This window comes from Galeopterus variegatus, unplaced genomic scaffold (genome assembly GCF_000696425.1).
Source record: "Galeopterus variegatus unplaced genomic scaffold, G_variegatus-3.0.2 Scaffold1773, whole genome shotgun sequence".
In the NCBI taxonomy this organism is placed as follows: domain Eukaryota; kingdom Metazoa; phylum Chordata; class Mammalia; order Dermoptera; family Cynocephalidae; genus Galeopterus; species Galeopterus variegatus.
In genome coordinates this window covers 127,178-143,617 of record NW_007727884.1, presented here as the reverse complement: position 1 = coordinate 143,617, position 16,440 = coordinate 127,178, and the positions used below count along the sequence as shown (strand labels likewise).

Here is a 16,440-nt window from a genome sequence, read left to right as displayed (position 1 = left end):
GCTTTCTTCTCTCCAGCTAGTCCACCAAATTCAGAATATGTCTTCTACCTCAGAGTCCAAAATGGTTGCTCATGGTCCAGCTTTTTTTCCATCCAGCAGATATCAGGAAGGCAAATGCAGGTTTTTTTGTTGTTGGCTTTTTTGGCAGTTGGCCAGTATGGGGATCAGTTTTTATTCAAGGTGGGGGAAATTATATACACATTTAAAAATTGTAGGTTCCTTAATAAAATTATTGATTCAAGCAGGATGATCAGTTGGTGTTAAAACTATCAGGTGAATGGCTAACAAGAAAAGGATATTCATAAGGTCCCCCCAAAACTCCTCACAGATTACTTTTTGTTCATGAGGAGAAAAAAGTAGCTTCACAGTGGAGGAGTCAGGCTGTCATCACCTTAATCCAGTGGTCAAATATTCTGTCTCCTGATGTGATGCTGTATGAAGTATACAATATCACCTAATTGTGTAATCTTGCAAAAAATGCTTACGTCTAATTGGGCCTTCTGCTGTAATTTCCAGTCTTACAGAAATTATAAAGAAAAGAAAACAAACTAAATGAGAAAGCAATCAGACAAATTAAGAAATTAGGACATTCTGTAGGACAATTGTCCCTGTCTCTTTCTCTTTAATATTTCAGTGTCATGCATAAAGGCATTGATCAATTTTAAAGAGACTGAGGGTACATAACAACCAGATATCATGTGTGGTCCTCAGTTGGATCCAGGTTTAGACAAACAAGTTGTAAAGGACAATTGTATGGACAACTGGAAAAATTTTAATATGGGTGGGTATTCAGATGTAATATGCTGTTAAGAAATTGTTATTAATATCATCAGTTGTGATAATGCTATTTTGGCTATGTAGGAAAATATTTTTTAAAGCTGCATGATAAAATTTAAGGGAAGAATGCTATAGTGATTGTTGTTAACTTAAAATTCTTTACCGTAACAAATTGGGGGTCTATTTCTAAAGAAGAGTATAATGGATGTTGGAGCCAACAAGAAGTCTTTGGCACACTCTACTATCAGCCTGTCAACTACATGAGGGTAAGAACTGTGCCTATTTTGCTTGGCACTGCATAACCAATGCCTAATACAGTGCCCAGCATGCACTAGGTACTGCATGTGTATTTGTTAAAAGAATGAATAAATGAGGGTGGGAAAGGAATGTAGAAATTACACATGTCTTCCACTGACATTGAGAATTTAGCAGAGAACACTCAAGAGAGTTCAGTGGCACTTAAAAACAGGCACAACTGAAACATACCACCATGTGCTATAATTAAGACTAAAAAGACAAAAAACCCTATGAACCTGCAAAGAAACAAAAAAAGGTAGAAAACATTAAAGTGGTAAAATAATAATTAGCAGGATGCTATTATTAATTTCACTGCTCATACCCATTCCTCTCTAAGTCCAGGGCATTGAATTGGCTTTCTGTAATAAAGGAAAAATAACCAAATATATAAAACACTAAATTCTGTGTGTTTTTCAGGAGATTGCTGGAGACACAAGTAACTAAGTTTTTCTCCCCCTCACTTCCCACATTCTCTCCTTTTCCTACTACTGCCACAGTAAGATAGCAAGAAACCCATTTGCTGAATGTAGCTCCAAACTATCAGTCAACTACATTCCAGCAGTTTTCCCTTTGCCTGCATCTTTAATCAAAAACTATTAATTAAATTTCTACTATACGTATCAAGTATTGAAAAAAAAAGGAAACTGATTATGTCTAAATTATAGATCTTGTCTATAGATCTTACCTGTTCAACACAGGTAAAACAAAAGTAAGAAATTGCAGCTGGCCAGTTAGCTCAGTTGGTTAGAGCACCACCTTGTAACACCAAGGTCAAGGGTTTCGATCCCTGTGCCAGCCAGCTGCCAAAATAGAACAAAGAAAAAAAAGATTAAAAAAAAAAAAAATAGAGAGAGAATTACCAAATATAAAAGAAGTTTTTAAAAAAAACCCTCTCTGTATCAGCCAGCTGCCAAAAAAAAAATTAAATTAAATTAAATTAAATTAAAACAACAATAACAAAAAATACCCAACTATATCTTATTTTTCTGCAGTGTTTTACATTTACGAAGAGATTTGACAAAAAAATATTATTTATTCTTGAAATAATACTTTCCTCTAGGCTGGGTTAAAAAAAAAAAAATTGACCATCTCCGTGGTTAGAGATAAAGCTGAATTAGAACCCATGTTTTCTGAATCCTTGTCCCGCGTTTTTTACATACAGCTCTACCTTCTGAAAACCAAAACTTAAACCACTATTGCATTTTTGACTGTACAATGTGCCAAGGACAACTAACGGAGCTACGGTGTGATTGACTGAAATACACCTTGACTCCAGAGACGACATCTTAAAATTTCTGTCATTTCTGTGATTTCCATTTTTTTCAGCAACCTAGAACACCAATTTATTTTCCTTCCTCTCTCTGTCAGGCTCCAGCAGCTGCAGACCCAGTGTGATCACCAAGAGAGAAAGAAAACTTCCAACTACCAGGAATTATGCTTAATACAGTAAGAGAATGTTTGGGATTCTACTGAGAGAACTTCAACTAAAATTTCATCAACAGTTCAGAAGCTGTGAAGCATAGACAAGACTGAAAGTGGCTGGGAGCTGGCATGCGTACCATGGAAATTCTGTATGGGTAAAAAAATAAATCTGTGATTTTGTGTGATGCATTTAACATTGCCACCACCTACACATTCAGTTAAAAGCTGTTCATGGCTAAAGAGAAACCCCTGATTCTCTCCTCAACATCTCAGCTTAGTTTTGGTGGAAGCCGTGGGCGGCTTCATCAAGAATGTTCACACCCTTTACCCAGAACAAATATTCCAAGAGTGCAACACTCGTGGAATCTATAAAACAGAACATTAATTTATTACTATTTAATAATAAGTAAATAATAGTAATAATACAATATATTAAAAACTATTTTCTCTGACTCTGCCCTCTCCTTTATCCCCTGTATATCACTAATCAGTCCCTCAGGGCTCTCTGTTTTTTTTAAGTCCCTCAACTATGTCCTTTATTTCCACTCTCATCACCCTAGTGTAAGTTCTCTTTATTTTTAGTACTACAAAAATCCACTTACTACCCATTCTCTCTTCACTTTCTCCAACCATTCTTTACATGTCCTAAATAGTTTTACTGAATCAAGTTCCTCTGCTGAAAAACACAGTGTCTCATAATATCTTAATTGCTTTATTTGACATTCAGGGTCCTCTAGAATATGGCCTCAACTTACCTATACAACCTCATCCTGCTGTCCTAATAATAATAATAATAACAATAATAATAATTACAATTAATTGAGTACCCAAGTACCTGACTCTGTGCTGGGTTATTTCCATACACAATTTGCTGACTCAAATCCTTGCTCCAATTAGACCTGTGTCCTTCTGGCTCCCATACACATTTTGCTCTTTTCTATACTATACCTGTGTTCTATTTTCTAGACCTTCTATGTCTGCAAACCCTACTTGGATATTTCGAAACTGGGATAATTTCTCGGTTCCTCCAAAAATTCCCTAAATCATATCAGACTCACTGATCTTTTCCTTACTTGACTTTTTAACACTCTTTCGCTATGCTATATAGTTAAATATTTATTGCCACTGTATGGTTTGTTAGATGTTTTGGGTATGGAAATTCATTTCCCGTTTAACTGGAGATGAATTTAAATTTAAATTTATTGGCAGTAAAATTTATTGGTATCCACAGATGGGCTTCAAAGGGTGCATAAACCATTTAAAATTATATGCTTTGTGTTTGCATTTTTCTGGGGTCAGGAGTTTTCATACCATCCTGAGGGGTCCATGAAGGGGGTTGAGTTATTTTCTGGATAACAAGTCATAGTTTTAGATCAAGCCTCCTACCTAAACCTAGGAAATATATGTATAATTGCATAACCTCTGATTCTTCATTGTAAAAATTTCTAGCTAAGATCCACATGCCTGCGTTTTAAAACTCCGATCTATTGTTTTACTCTGTATTATATGAGGTGTCCTGAATTTTGATGCAGAAAACATAATCATTGTATTGAGAACTTATTTCAACAATAATTTTTAAATTAAATACTTTTTGAATAGGTAATATAGTTACATAATTTAAAGGTCAAAACCACATTTAAAAATTAACCAGAAAAGTCTCACTTCCACCTAACTTTTATGGGTAACTATAAACAAAACACACTTTAATAACATAGATAATATAATCATGTCTGTATCTTCATTAGTCAAGACTTTTTTGTTGCAAGTAACAGACGTTTATTTCAAACCAGTATAAACAAAAAAGGTCATTCTGAGGTACTGAAGGCGTCAACATATCTTTTTGGGGGGACACAATTCAACCCATAACGATATCTAATTACTTAGTAAGAGATCCCATGTAAGTTTTAGAAATATAGGTATATTCATTTAAAAATGTAACTTAACCGATTCAACTCTGGTATTTGAGGGAAAAAAATAAAGTAATATATTATTAAAATATCTACAGTAATAAAATTTTGTATGCCAACTAGGCCTTTATCAGAACTTCATTTTTGACTTCAATAAAAGCTCTGCAGGCAATATTGTTTATATTTCTGATTAAAATATTTGGCTGAGTCACTGACTTTAATATAGTTTTCTCGAATATATTTTCAAGTCTATTCAGCTTTCCACATAGAATTTTCATATTTGCTTTTAGAAGTGAGAAAAATAAAGTTAGAGAAAAAAAGCTCATTTAAGTTAAACACACTATATGACTATCCTCCTTCTCTTTATTTTCTTACTTTGAAATGTCTAAGAGGAAACTATCTTCCTTCAAGAAAGGCTCTAAAGAATCTTATTATGTGTATAAAGACTTCCAAGTGTCTTCCAAGTCTGCCAGCACCATCTTTAATTCAGAGCATTGTTGCAACTGTCCTGCTGTAAAAGTACATCTTTCTGAGATGCTTATCCCAATGTTTGAGGTTAGTGTTAAAGAGAAATTAAAAATAGACAAGCAATAGATAAAATGATCTTGAAGGTAGATCAAAGCTAGGGACTGAACAGTCCATCTAGTTTAATCCCCTGATTTACAGGTGAGGATATTGAGACCCAGAGGTTACTGAAGGTCACCTAACTAGGGCATAGCAAAATTGGATCTAGAATCTTGCTCCACTGACTCACATTGCCTTTTCTTCCATATCATATTCAAAAGTTGTATGAAAGATAAATGGCTGGCATTGAATTGCACACTTTAAATGTGTGAATTCCTTGGTATGTAAATTATATGTCAATAAAGCTGTTGAAAAAAGATGAATTGCTGGATTTCAGGAGTGCAGTAATGAAAGTACAATATGCTTAAGAAACATTCATTTTAAATAATGGTTTAGTTTTTTTTTTTAATTGCACAGTAGCACACAGTCACCTGAAAACAGCAACTTGTCCCAATTCTAAGGTCTAAATAAAAAGTTGGCTAGACTTAGATTTTATTTATAGCACTATTAATTTCAAAGAAGTAAAGGGTGATTTAGAGAAGGAAAATTGTTTAGGAAATAGTCTTAAAACATTTTTTGACACTATAAAATCTGCACACATTTTTAGAACTAAATCAAAATGTAAACTTAAATAATGCTCTGTCATGGAGCATGGAGTACCATACCGCAGGTTCACCTTTCCAGAGGACAAATTAGATTAATAGGAAACAATGTCCTCTTTTGTTCTCTCTTTCTGGATCTCTTATTAGTGATTATAGGCCTCCCAAATTGATCTTCTCACTTTCTTATCTTATCCTCTGTCTTCTATATTACATCTCTCTTTTTTTTAAAAATCAGCTTTATTGAGGTACAATTTGCATCTAATAAAGGTCACTCATTTTAAGTGTACAGTTCAATGAGTTTTGCAAAGTATATAGTCACGTAACCATCACCAATTCAGATACAGATGATTTCTATCATTCCAAGAAGTTCCCTAGTCTCCTCTGCATTCACTCCTCTCCTCCACCCCACACCCGCTGCAGTTTTGCCTCTTCTAGAATGTCACATAAACAAAATCATACAGTATGTACTCTTGTGTCTTGCTTCTTTCACTTAATATAATCCTTATAAGTTTTTTCCATGTTGTTGTGTATATCAATAGTTTGTTCCTTTTTATTGCTGACTAGGATTCCAAAGCCATATGTTTATTCAGTCACCAGTTGATGGGCACTTGGGTTGTTTCTGTTTTCTCTAAGGTAAATACCAAGGTATAAAATTTCTGGGTCATATGATTAGGAATGTTTAACTTTATAAGAAATTGCCAAGTGTTTTTCCAAAGTGGTTGTACCTTTGAGTTAATGTTTGAATATGATGTGAGGTAAGGATCAAAGTCCTTTTTTTTTTTTTTTTTTTTGCATGTGGATGTCCAATGATTCTAGCACCATTGTTGAAAAGACTATCCTTTCCCTGTTGAATACCTTGGCACCTTTGTCAAAAAGTAATTCACTGTATGTGTGGGTCTATAAGTCTTTTTTTATAACCACTATTCTGTTCCCTTGATCTATTTGTCTATCTTTATGCCAATACTACACTGCCTTAATTATTCTAGCTTTATCATAAATCTTGCAATCAAATTTAAGTTCCTTTGGCTCTTTAATTTCTCTCAGCAATGTTTGTAGTTTGCAGTATAATGGTCTTGGATATATTTTGTTAAATCCATCCATTAGTATTTCGTGTTCTCTAATGCTAGTGTAAATGCTTTGTAAATAAATTTTTTTGGTTTCTTTATTTAAATTGCCAAAAATTGTATATATCTATCATGTACAACATTATGTTTTGAAATATGTATACATTGTAGAATGGCTAAATTGAACTAATTAACATAAATCTACTCTCTTGGAAATTTTCAAGAGTACTATATGTTATTATATTATTAACTGTAGTGACCATGTTGTCCAATAGATCTCTTAAACTTATTCCTCCTGTCTAATGGAAATTTTGTATCATTTGACCAACATCAGTATTGCTTTTTTAAAAAACTTCAATTTCCACTTGTTGCTAATACATCTTTTTGGGTTTTTTTTTTTTCTATTTCCTGGGAGTTCTTGCAACTGTATCTTCTAACATTTCTATGATTTTTTTTAAAGCTGCAATTTAATAAAATTTTAATGTGGTAAAATATACATGACAAAATTTACCATTTTAATCATTTTTAAGTGAACAGTTCAGTGGCATTAAGTACATTTGCATTGTTGTGCAACCATCATCACTATCCATTTCCAGAAATTCTTCATTTCATACCGAAACTCTGTACCCCTTAAACAGTAAGTCTCTTACCCCACTCCTCCTACCCTCTGGTACCCACAGTTCTACTTCCTGTTTCTATGTGTTTGACTGTTCTAAGTACCTCATATAAGTGGAATCATACAATATTTATCCTTTTGTATCTGGTTTATTTCACTTAGCATAATGTCCTTAAGGTTCATTTCTGTTGTAGTATGTATCAAATTTCATTCCTTTCTAAGGCCAAATAATGTTTCATTATATGTATATACCACATTTTGTTTATCCATTCATCTGTTGATAGATATTTGGTTGTTTGCACCTTTTGGCTATTGAGAATAATGTTGCTAGGAACACACAATTGTTATTAATTTATGAACTCTTTCATCTTCTCTGATTTTTTCATTTTTATTGTTTCTGTTTTTGTTTTATGGAAGTTAAATCTGTATCTCCCTCTAAATATTAAGTACATTTTTTTTGTTCTGTTCTTCTGTTCTCTGAATGTCTCTGTTCCTCAAGTTTCTTTGCTTGTTTGTTTTCATTTCTAGTTTTCATCTGAGGCTTTTGTCAGATGTCTGGTGGTTCTTGTTTTTTGTTTCATGCTTGAGAGTGTAGCATGAAGAAATGTACTGGAAGTTCTGTGAGGAGAAGAGGGAAGACTGGTAGACAGGATTGTGTGGCTGATCAGGACTTTTTTCTGGGGTACTCCAAACACCAATACCTTGAAGAATTTTCTCTGGAGCCATTCTGTTTCTCCACACAAGAATCCTCCAATTTCCTATCTGGGGGAGAACAGGACATAAGAAATAGCAGTAATGCTGGAGGAGAGGGTCTGGGGAGGCCTGATAGCTGGAAAGTGAGTTTCCAAAAAGACATAGGAAGAGGCGAGATACTGTAGTGAGATAGGAGGTGCTCAGTTTCCATGGGTTTGGGTTTCAGGACACACCTCTGAGTTTCGAACCACTCCCAAGGTCTTAGGAACATCCTCGAGGCCCTCCCTTAGAAGAGAGTTATTATGGTTTATTGGACCTATTTTCGGTACCAACACAGGGAAATTGAGACCACCATGGGCAGACTTATGCAAATCCAGTGGCTAGGCATGCTCAGTAGAAAGGAGTTATGTAACCCTAGTAGCCAAACATGCTCAGTAAAATGAAATTCATCCTTTGAATGACCTCCTACTGGAGGTGCTAAAGAGCACAGTACATTCTTGAATATGTTCTGTACATGTGCTAGGATTTCACCAATGAACATGCCCTAAAAGGAGACCAACTGAGCATGTGCAACACTATGTTACATAACTAGGAACCACCCACTTAGTTGAATATTCATCAGATAGCATGAATATGTAGTAGATAACAGAGCTATAGAAGTTGAATTTTGACAGAAGGTGGGATTGTTGCCCACTTCTCCAGGGCCAGCCCTCACTTGGCTGGTGAGGTATGTATGCTTCAGTTTTGTGTTAAACTTACTTCTAATGGGCTGTTACTCACTCTCCTAGAGCCAGCCTGTACTTCGCCTAAGGTGTGTATTTTTCTTTTTGTGTCAGACATGACTTCGGCAGGCTGCTGTTCACTCTAGAGCCAGCTTGCACTTTGTCTGTAAATGTGTGTAGAAATACTTTTGTATTAAACTTGATGTGGGCCCTGCTCAGTCTCTGGAGCTAAGCCTCACTTTCTCTGCAAAATCTGTATCTCTTATTCTCCACATTAAACCTGTTCTCACTTTCTACTGTGACTCTGCTCTTGAATTCTTTACTGTGGCAAAGTCGAGAACCCTGTAAGAGCACAGGGTGGGTGTAGGCTGGGCTATCGGGCCTCCACAGACCCTATCCTCCAATATCAGTAGGATTTCTAGTGATGATTATGTTTCTGGGTTCTCTGAAAAGAGTAGAAAACAAATTACATAAGATCAATATAGACATGTTGATTTAAAAAAAGTCCTATAACTCATAAGTATGAGTAACATAAAAAAATCTTTTATTATCTAGTCAATTTTGTAATTTAATGGAGCTTGCTTAATCTCTTATTCCTTTTCTTTCAGCCATTTTCTTCTGTTTAATGTCTTCATTAGTGGATGGTTACAGGAAGAGGCAAAAGTCCACCAGGCAATTCTACTACTTGTTATTGGCTAAGAGGTTAGAGCCACCAGCTTAATGAGGGTTTAAGGATTATCTGTAGGCTTAAATTATTGGTTGCTGCCCCTATTACTGTAGATCACTTAGTGATAAATATAATTATACTGAACACTTACTGGAATACTATTCTGAGTTCTGAGTTTAATATTTAAGGTGGATGGAGAAGATAAAAGGAACACCTATTTAAAAACTAAAGAGCTGGACCTCTGAAGAAAAGCTAAAGGAAGTTTTTTGTTTTGTTTTGCTTGGGAAAATAAAGGTTAAGTGAAGATAATGTTGTTTATGTCCAGAGATGTTACAATCCATTCTTGGCTGTTTTCTCTTACCGATAGCAGACAGTATCCATCAACCTGCCTGGCCATCCCCTCCCCCGACCCTGCCTTCTTTCCCCAAACCTTGACCCATGAAACCTAACTAACAGGCTGAGGTTCCTGCTCTTCAGTCTAGAGCTTTGTCCTGAGTCCAGCCCTGGTTTTCCAGCTGCTTTCTGATTATTTCTACTCCAATGATCTGTAGTTGACTAAAGCTCAGCGTATCTAAACACTTAGGTCATTATATTCTCCCCGGGATTACTCATCCAAACTGTGCTCCTTCTCCTGACTCTTTGAAAATGGTAGCACCAATTTGCCTTGTCACCTAAGCTTAAACCTTAGAATCAGCTTTTCTTTCTTCTTTTCAGTCAGCCCCTCCATCCTATTAGTTACCAAGCTCTATGAATTCATCTTCTTAAATGTTTTTCAAATCTATCTTCTCCCATTTCCTATACTATCAGTTTAGGTTCTCATCGACCTTTGCCTAAATTATGAGCACTAATTACGTTTCACTTAAACAGCAGCAGCTATAATAAAGTTATTGGGCAATTATTACCTGAGATATTGCAAATGCATCTTAAATATTCTTCTTCCTTACTCTAGCACCCATAATCTAGCCACTATCAGTGTTATTTTTGTGAATTACCAATCAGGTCATCCCACCATCCTGCTTAAGACCTTTAAAGAATAATGCGTTCACTCTGTAGCATGGCATTTGAGACACTTCACTGTCTGTACTTATTTTTCTAATATTATCTTCAATCACTTCCTACCTCTCTAGCTATACCAGATGCCTTTCTATGCCTTGAATCTTTGTTGAAGTTTCACCACTCCCTGCCTCTGTAGATGTTATTCCTCTTCTTTAAATGCCTTTCTTTCTTTCTCTACCTTAAAAGATCAAGTATCAACTACTTTTATGAAGCCTTTCTCAAATTCTGCTGGAACTTGTCTATGTCTATGGCTCTCTTTCTTTCTCTCTCTCTCTACACTCACATACACATGTATATACATGCATATATATGAATATATATACACTCACATAATTGCATATATAGCCACACTGTATACTTATTTGAATTAGACTATTTTCCTTGACACGAAGAAATTAATTTTATTTATCACTAGAGCCTAGATGCTCGGTAGGTTTTCGTTGAATAAATGAATAATGCTTATTCTAAATATAGTGATCACCTGGTTTCATCTCCATTGGAAATAAAACAATACAACTTACACTTCAATTTTGAGGTATTAGGAAGACCAGGCTATACATTGGAATGAGTTATTTAGATAATTTTGTGGACTCTTTGTAATTCTTCTTTCTTATGAGGACACATTATTTGTCTAAGGTGGTGTAAGAATTCCTCTACTTGAATTTGTGCTGCTAGATCAAAATTAATTTTCTACTGGGTCAAACATAATTTTTCTGCCAGACCAAAATAAATTTCACAGACGAATATTGAAATAGCCTAAGGATAGTCATCTCAACACTGGACCAGACCAAAATCGACAGTGCATCCTATGACCGACTGGACCACCAGGACGTGTGACCATGCTGGCCATGTCCCAGGGCTGGCTCTTCTGTGGGGCTATGGATAGCACCATGAATGTTTGGACTTGCTAAAAGAAACCTCGCCAGGATGTGGCTTCCTCCAGGCCTGACTGAGCAGGCTGGCCACACGAGGTGGTCTTGGGGTTTCTGCCTGCCCTGTGGTGACAGGCGGACAGGCTCAGGCAGCCAGGCAGTGCCCCTCCTGCCCTACTCTAGGTGAACCTCCCTCTGCTCAGCCCTGTCCTTGGTGCTGTCAGGACAATGCCCAGGCCCCTCTCTGAGTGCCAGGTACGATGCTTACCTGACCCACACTCTATCCCTACCCCAGATGGACTGCATGCCATTTTACTCACCTTTTCTACTGTTTTTAGACTGTAGATAGATTTGATTACTTCTTGGTTGAAATAAAAGCTGCGTAGACTGTGAAAAAAAAAAAAAAAGCCTGAGGAAATGCAGTAATGATGCTGAGGACCTAAGAAAATTAAAGGAGAAAAATTAGGTTTAATTTTGGTTTTTGGCAGCTGGCCAGTACAGAGAAGGTTCAGTTTTAATTATGACTTTCACTTGCCTATTATGTGATTTCTTCTTAGGGATTAAAAATTTTATTTTAGGTCCAACACTAATTACCAGTGCTTAACTAGCATGGCTGAAGAAGTTGATCTTATATTACAGAATGAATTTAGTATAAGTTAACATGTTAACCAGAACCATGAACTGTATTTCACATAAAGGTATGTACAATTCATGAAATCTAAAATCCAAGCAAAATGGTAGGGACAACACGTAGCAACCTGTTAATTTTTCACTTGAGTGCCAAAATGGTGCCTTAGTCTTTTTTGAATAGATATATTGAATGTAATTCATTGTGCTCTTGAATTCAGGCAAGTCATTTTTAGTGAGTGAACAAGATGTGGTTGACAGCTCTTGAAACGGGTAATCCGTAATCCACCTTTCATCTTCTCTGGTTGCCGAACCCACTTTGGAGTTCCCATTCTGCACTGTGTAGACAAGAGTATACCCATCCTGCCTTTTAACTCTTTTGAGGGGCATACAAGATGTAAGGACGATTAACCTGTCTACATATACTAGATTAGGTATAATTCAGCATTCTGTAATAAATATAATACTAGAGAAATGAAATGGGCTATTCTCCTAAGTAGTGAGTCTCCCTTTACTGAAAATGTGCAAGCACATTTGTGTCTGTTTTGTTTAGTGCTGTATTTCCCAGAGTCTTGAACAGGGCTTGGTATAGAGTCTGTATCCAACAAATATTTCTTGTATGAATGATGAAGCATAAAATGGAAGCACAAAATGGATAGTGTTTCTATTAGCTTTTGCTGTGTAATGAACCATCCCCAAAGGTAGTGGTTTAAAATAACAGTGATGCATTATTTTTCATGACTCTGTGGATTGGCTGGACAGTCTGAGGTGGTCTCATATTTCTGGGTCATCAGCTCTATGGCTGGTACGCCGGGTCTCTCTCTCCATGTGTCTCTCATCTCCCAGGATGAATAGCCTGGGCTTCTTCATAGGAACTCAGAATTCCATGAGAGTGAGAGTGGAAGCAGCAATGCCTCTGCTGGTTAGGCTTGGAACTCACTTCCAGGGCATTTTATTGGTTAAGAAACAAGGCCAGCTCAGAAGAAGCAGAGAAATCAACCTCACTTTTTTTTTTTTTTTTTTTTTTTTTTTGATGCTGGTTGGTACAGGGATTGAACCCTGGACCTTGGTGTTATCTGCACCATGCTCTAACCAACTGAGATAAATGGCCATTGATTTCCCTTTTTGATGGGAGTTGTTGCAGTTTGTGGCCATTTTCTAATCTACCACAGATGAATAACTTTAGAAAACCTTCTGTATGGAATTCTTGTAATGGAAGGGAGATTGGTCAAGCTGACCTCTCAAAGTCCTTCCAACTCTGAGATTCTATGATTCTACCAGGCTGAATGGATCTTTTGTAGTGTTGTTCTCAATGAGAACAATTACTACCCAGTGGAAACTAGAAATTTTTATCTTCTTCTTCTGGTAAGGCATTTTCAAAGATAATTCATTGAATAATTATTTTCAAGCTATCAAGCTCTAGAATTTGTATTCTTCCTTTAACCATTTCAAATGCTCACTAGAATTTTCTTGTTAGTGAGAGTAATATTTACATCTATCTACAGTAATGTGTAACTAGCTCTACTTTTAATTCCGGTACTATAGAAACATTCTTTATGCTTTGTGGATCATTCTGTGAACACTGGGTAAGCTCGTTACTCTTATTCATCCATCAAATACTTAATTTTTATTTTTATTTTTATTTATTTATTTATTTATTTATTTATTTGTCTTTTGTCTTTTTCCATGTCCGGCAACGAGGCGGATGTACGGTACAGCAGAAAGAATAATGCGTTCACTCTGTAGCATGGCATTTGAGACACTTCACTGTCTGTACTTATTTTTCTAATATTATCTTCAATCACTTCCTACCTCTCTAGCTATACCAGATGCCTTTCTATGCCTTGAATCTTTGTTGAAGTTTCACCACTCCCTGCCTCTGTAGATGTTATTCCTCTTCTTTAAATGCCTTTCTTTCTTTCTCTACCTTAAAAGATCAAGTATCAACTACTTTTATGAAGCCTTTCTCAAATTCTGCTGGAACTTGTCTATGTCTATGGCTCTCTTTCTTTCTCTCTCTCTCTACACTCACATACACATGTATATACATGCATATATATGAATATATATACACTCACATAATTGCATATATAGCCACACTGTATACTTATTTGAATTAGACTATTTTCCTTGACACGAAGAAATTAATTTAGCGCTTCCCAAGCGGCACACTTATCCAGTGCGCCACCGGGCCGGCCCCAAATACTTAATTTTTAGATGTCACTGAGATCAATAATATAAATTTTTAAATTTTTATTCTGCATCAGAGCAGAATGCTTATATTATTGCCTCAATACTTACTATTTACTATTAAATTTGTAAATCTACCATTTTTCTATAATCATTCTTTTATAAAGCTTTTATTAAATTAGATATTCCCCTGAGACTATTTTGGTAGTGGCAGGTACAGAGACATATGAATGCAGAAATATCATATAAGCAACTTACAAATAATATATGAAACTGAAACTTTCCATTAAGAGATTTCAGAACAATTATAGCGGGAAAAACAAACAGTATGGGGAAGACTGAACTGCTGATAACTGAACTGTGACTTAATGGAAAAAGTTCATACCATAAAATTTTGTTAGTATATTTTTGTACATCTATGCAATTAGTTGAAAATATGCACATTTTGGATTATTTCGGACAAAGACTTCAAATCTGACTAGTTTATTCATCATTGTAGGAATCTGTTTTGTTTAAAATTCTAAATTAGCTTAACGTCTGACCCCCAAATTCTATACCAATACTTTTTTCTACTCTTCCCAACCCCACCAAAAAAATAAAACCAAACAAACTCAAAGCAATTCATAACCATTTTGTGGAAATAAAGCCAGTTCATCTCTGTGAAACTGATGTGCTAGGTCTTAAACATATTGTTGATAATTAGCCTTATCAGGTAACATCTCCAGGACATCTTGTTCTACTATTCATGTTCCAAAAATTTATCAACTATTTCTTAGAGCAGTTTTAGGTTTACAGAAAAGATGAATAGAAAATACAGAGTTCCCATACACTCCCACCCTTACCCACCAATCACAGTTTCCCCTATTATTAACATATTGCACTGATGTGATACATTTGTTACAACTGATAAACCAATATTGATATATTATTAACTAAAGCCCATAGTTTACATTAGGGTTCACTCTTTCTATTGTACAGTTCTATGGGTTTTGCCAAATGCATAACATTATGTACCCACATTACAGCATCATACAGAAGTTTTACTGCCCTAAAAATCTCCTGTGTTCCAGCTATTCATCCCTCCCAACCTCCACCTTTCTTCTTTAATACCCAAATTAAGCATTGGGTAATATGAATTAGTTGGAGCTAAGAATTTTCTTAAATAACCAGTGATTACTCATGGCAATCAAAATTTCTTAACCATTAATCTAGACTACCGCCACCCAAAAGAAATATAATGTGAGCCATATATGTATTTAAAATTTTCTAGAAGCTGCTTTAAAAAGTAAGAAGAAAAAAGTGAAATTAATTTAATGATATATACTTATCCTAATATATCCAAAATATTATCAATTTCAATATGTAACCAATATGAAAATTGACATACAGTATTTTACATTTTTTTGGTACTAATTCTCAAAATCCAGTGTGCATTTTAATCTTACAGCACATCTCATTTCAGACTAGTTACATTTTGAGTGCTTCATAGCCACAAATGGCCAGTGGCTAAGGTATTGGACACTGCAGGTTTAGATTGTGAGCAACTTGAAAGCAGGTTATCCTCCTCTCTCTGGGGCCTCCAGAATGGACACGTAGTAATATTTTTGAAAGATATATCAGAAAGACAAAAGGGCTCTCTAAACCTCTGAAGCTGATGTTTATATATTCTGCAACCACTTTCTTAAATTCTTCAGTTATGGGAAATGTGGAATGGGGATATGCAACATTCCCGCCTATCAAACCAATGAGTATTGGGCTTCCTGAGTCCCAGAAAGCCTGAATCATCTGAAATGTTGACTCATGAGCCTAAGGTGATTGAAATGTATAATGTGAACCAAATTTGCCTTCCAAGGCATCTTTCTGTCTCCTTTTTCCTCCCTCCCTCCTTCCCTCTCGCCTTTTGGGTGACTCATTCTCCTACCATGTAAGAGTCCAGCAGCAGGCAAAGCCCCAAACTGTTTGGAGGAGCAGACTTTCAAATGGTTGACCCCAGATCCCCAGATGATCTAGTACAACTAACTCTGTTTTGCCAACCTAGGTCTGCAGTTTTCACTGGGAGTGAGCCTAAAATTGTCAAATAAGTTTTTTTTTTTTTTTTAAGGGTCGCGGTGGTAGCAGTGAAATATTTTATTTCAAAACCTTTAAAAATCCTTAAGGCTTACTTCACAGTCCTGCTAGTACATCTCGCCACTCTGGTTTTTTCCTCTCCTGGGAGGAAAGTTTCCACCCCTAGTGCCCCAGGATAACGCCCTTCCGGCGGCGCGCCAGGAACCTCTCCAAGAAGACCCGCACAGCCCGTCCCCTTTCGCAGTACTCTTAACGACAGATGACCTCCAGCTGCGGGCAAGGCCAAGACCCCCCCCC

General features: G+C 36.0%; 1 protein-coding gene across 1 annotated transcript in view; it reads left to right on the top strand.

Moving 5' to 3' along the window:
- The first annotated feature begins 2,634 nt into the window (after positions 1–2,634).
- RTN4 (reticulon 4) overlaps positions 2,635–16,440 on the top strand; it is an 85,296-nt gene continuing 71,490 nt past the window's right edge. The window contains exon 1 of the mRNA XM_008578835.1: positions 2,635–2,651. Coding sequence (XP_008577057.1) covers positions 2,648–2,651 — 4 coding nt within the window. The 5' untranslated portion in view covers positions 2,635–2,647. The remainder of the gene's footprint in view (positions 2,652–16,440) is intronic.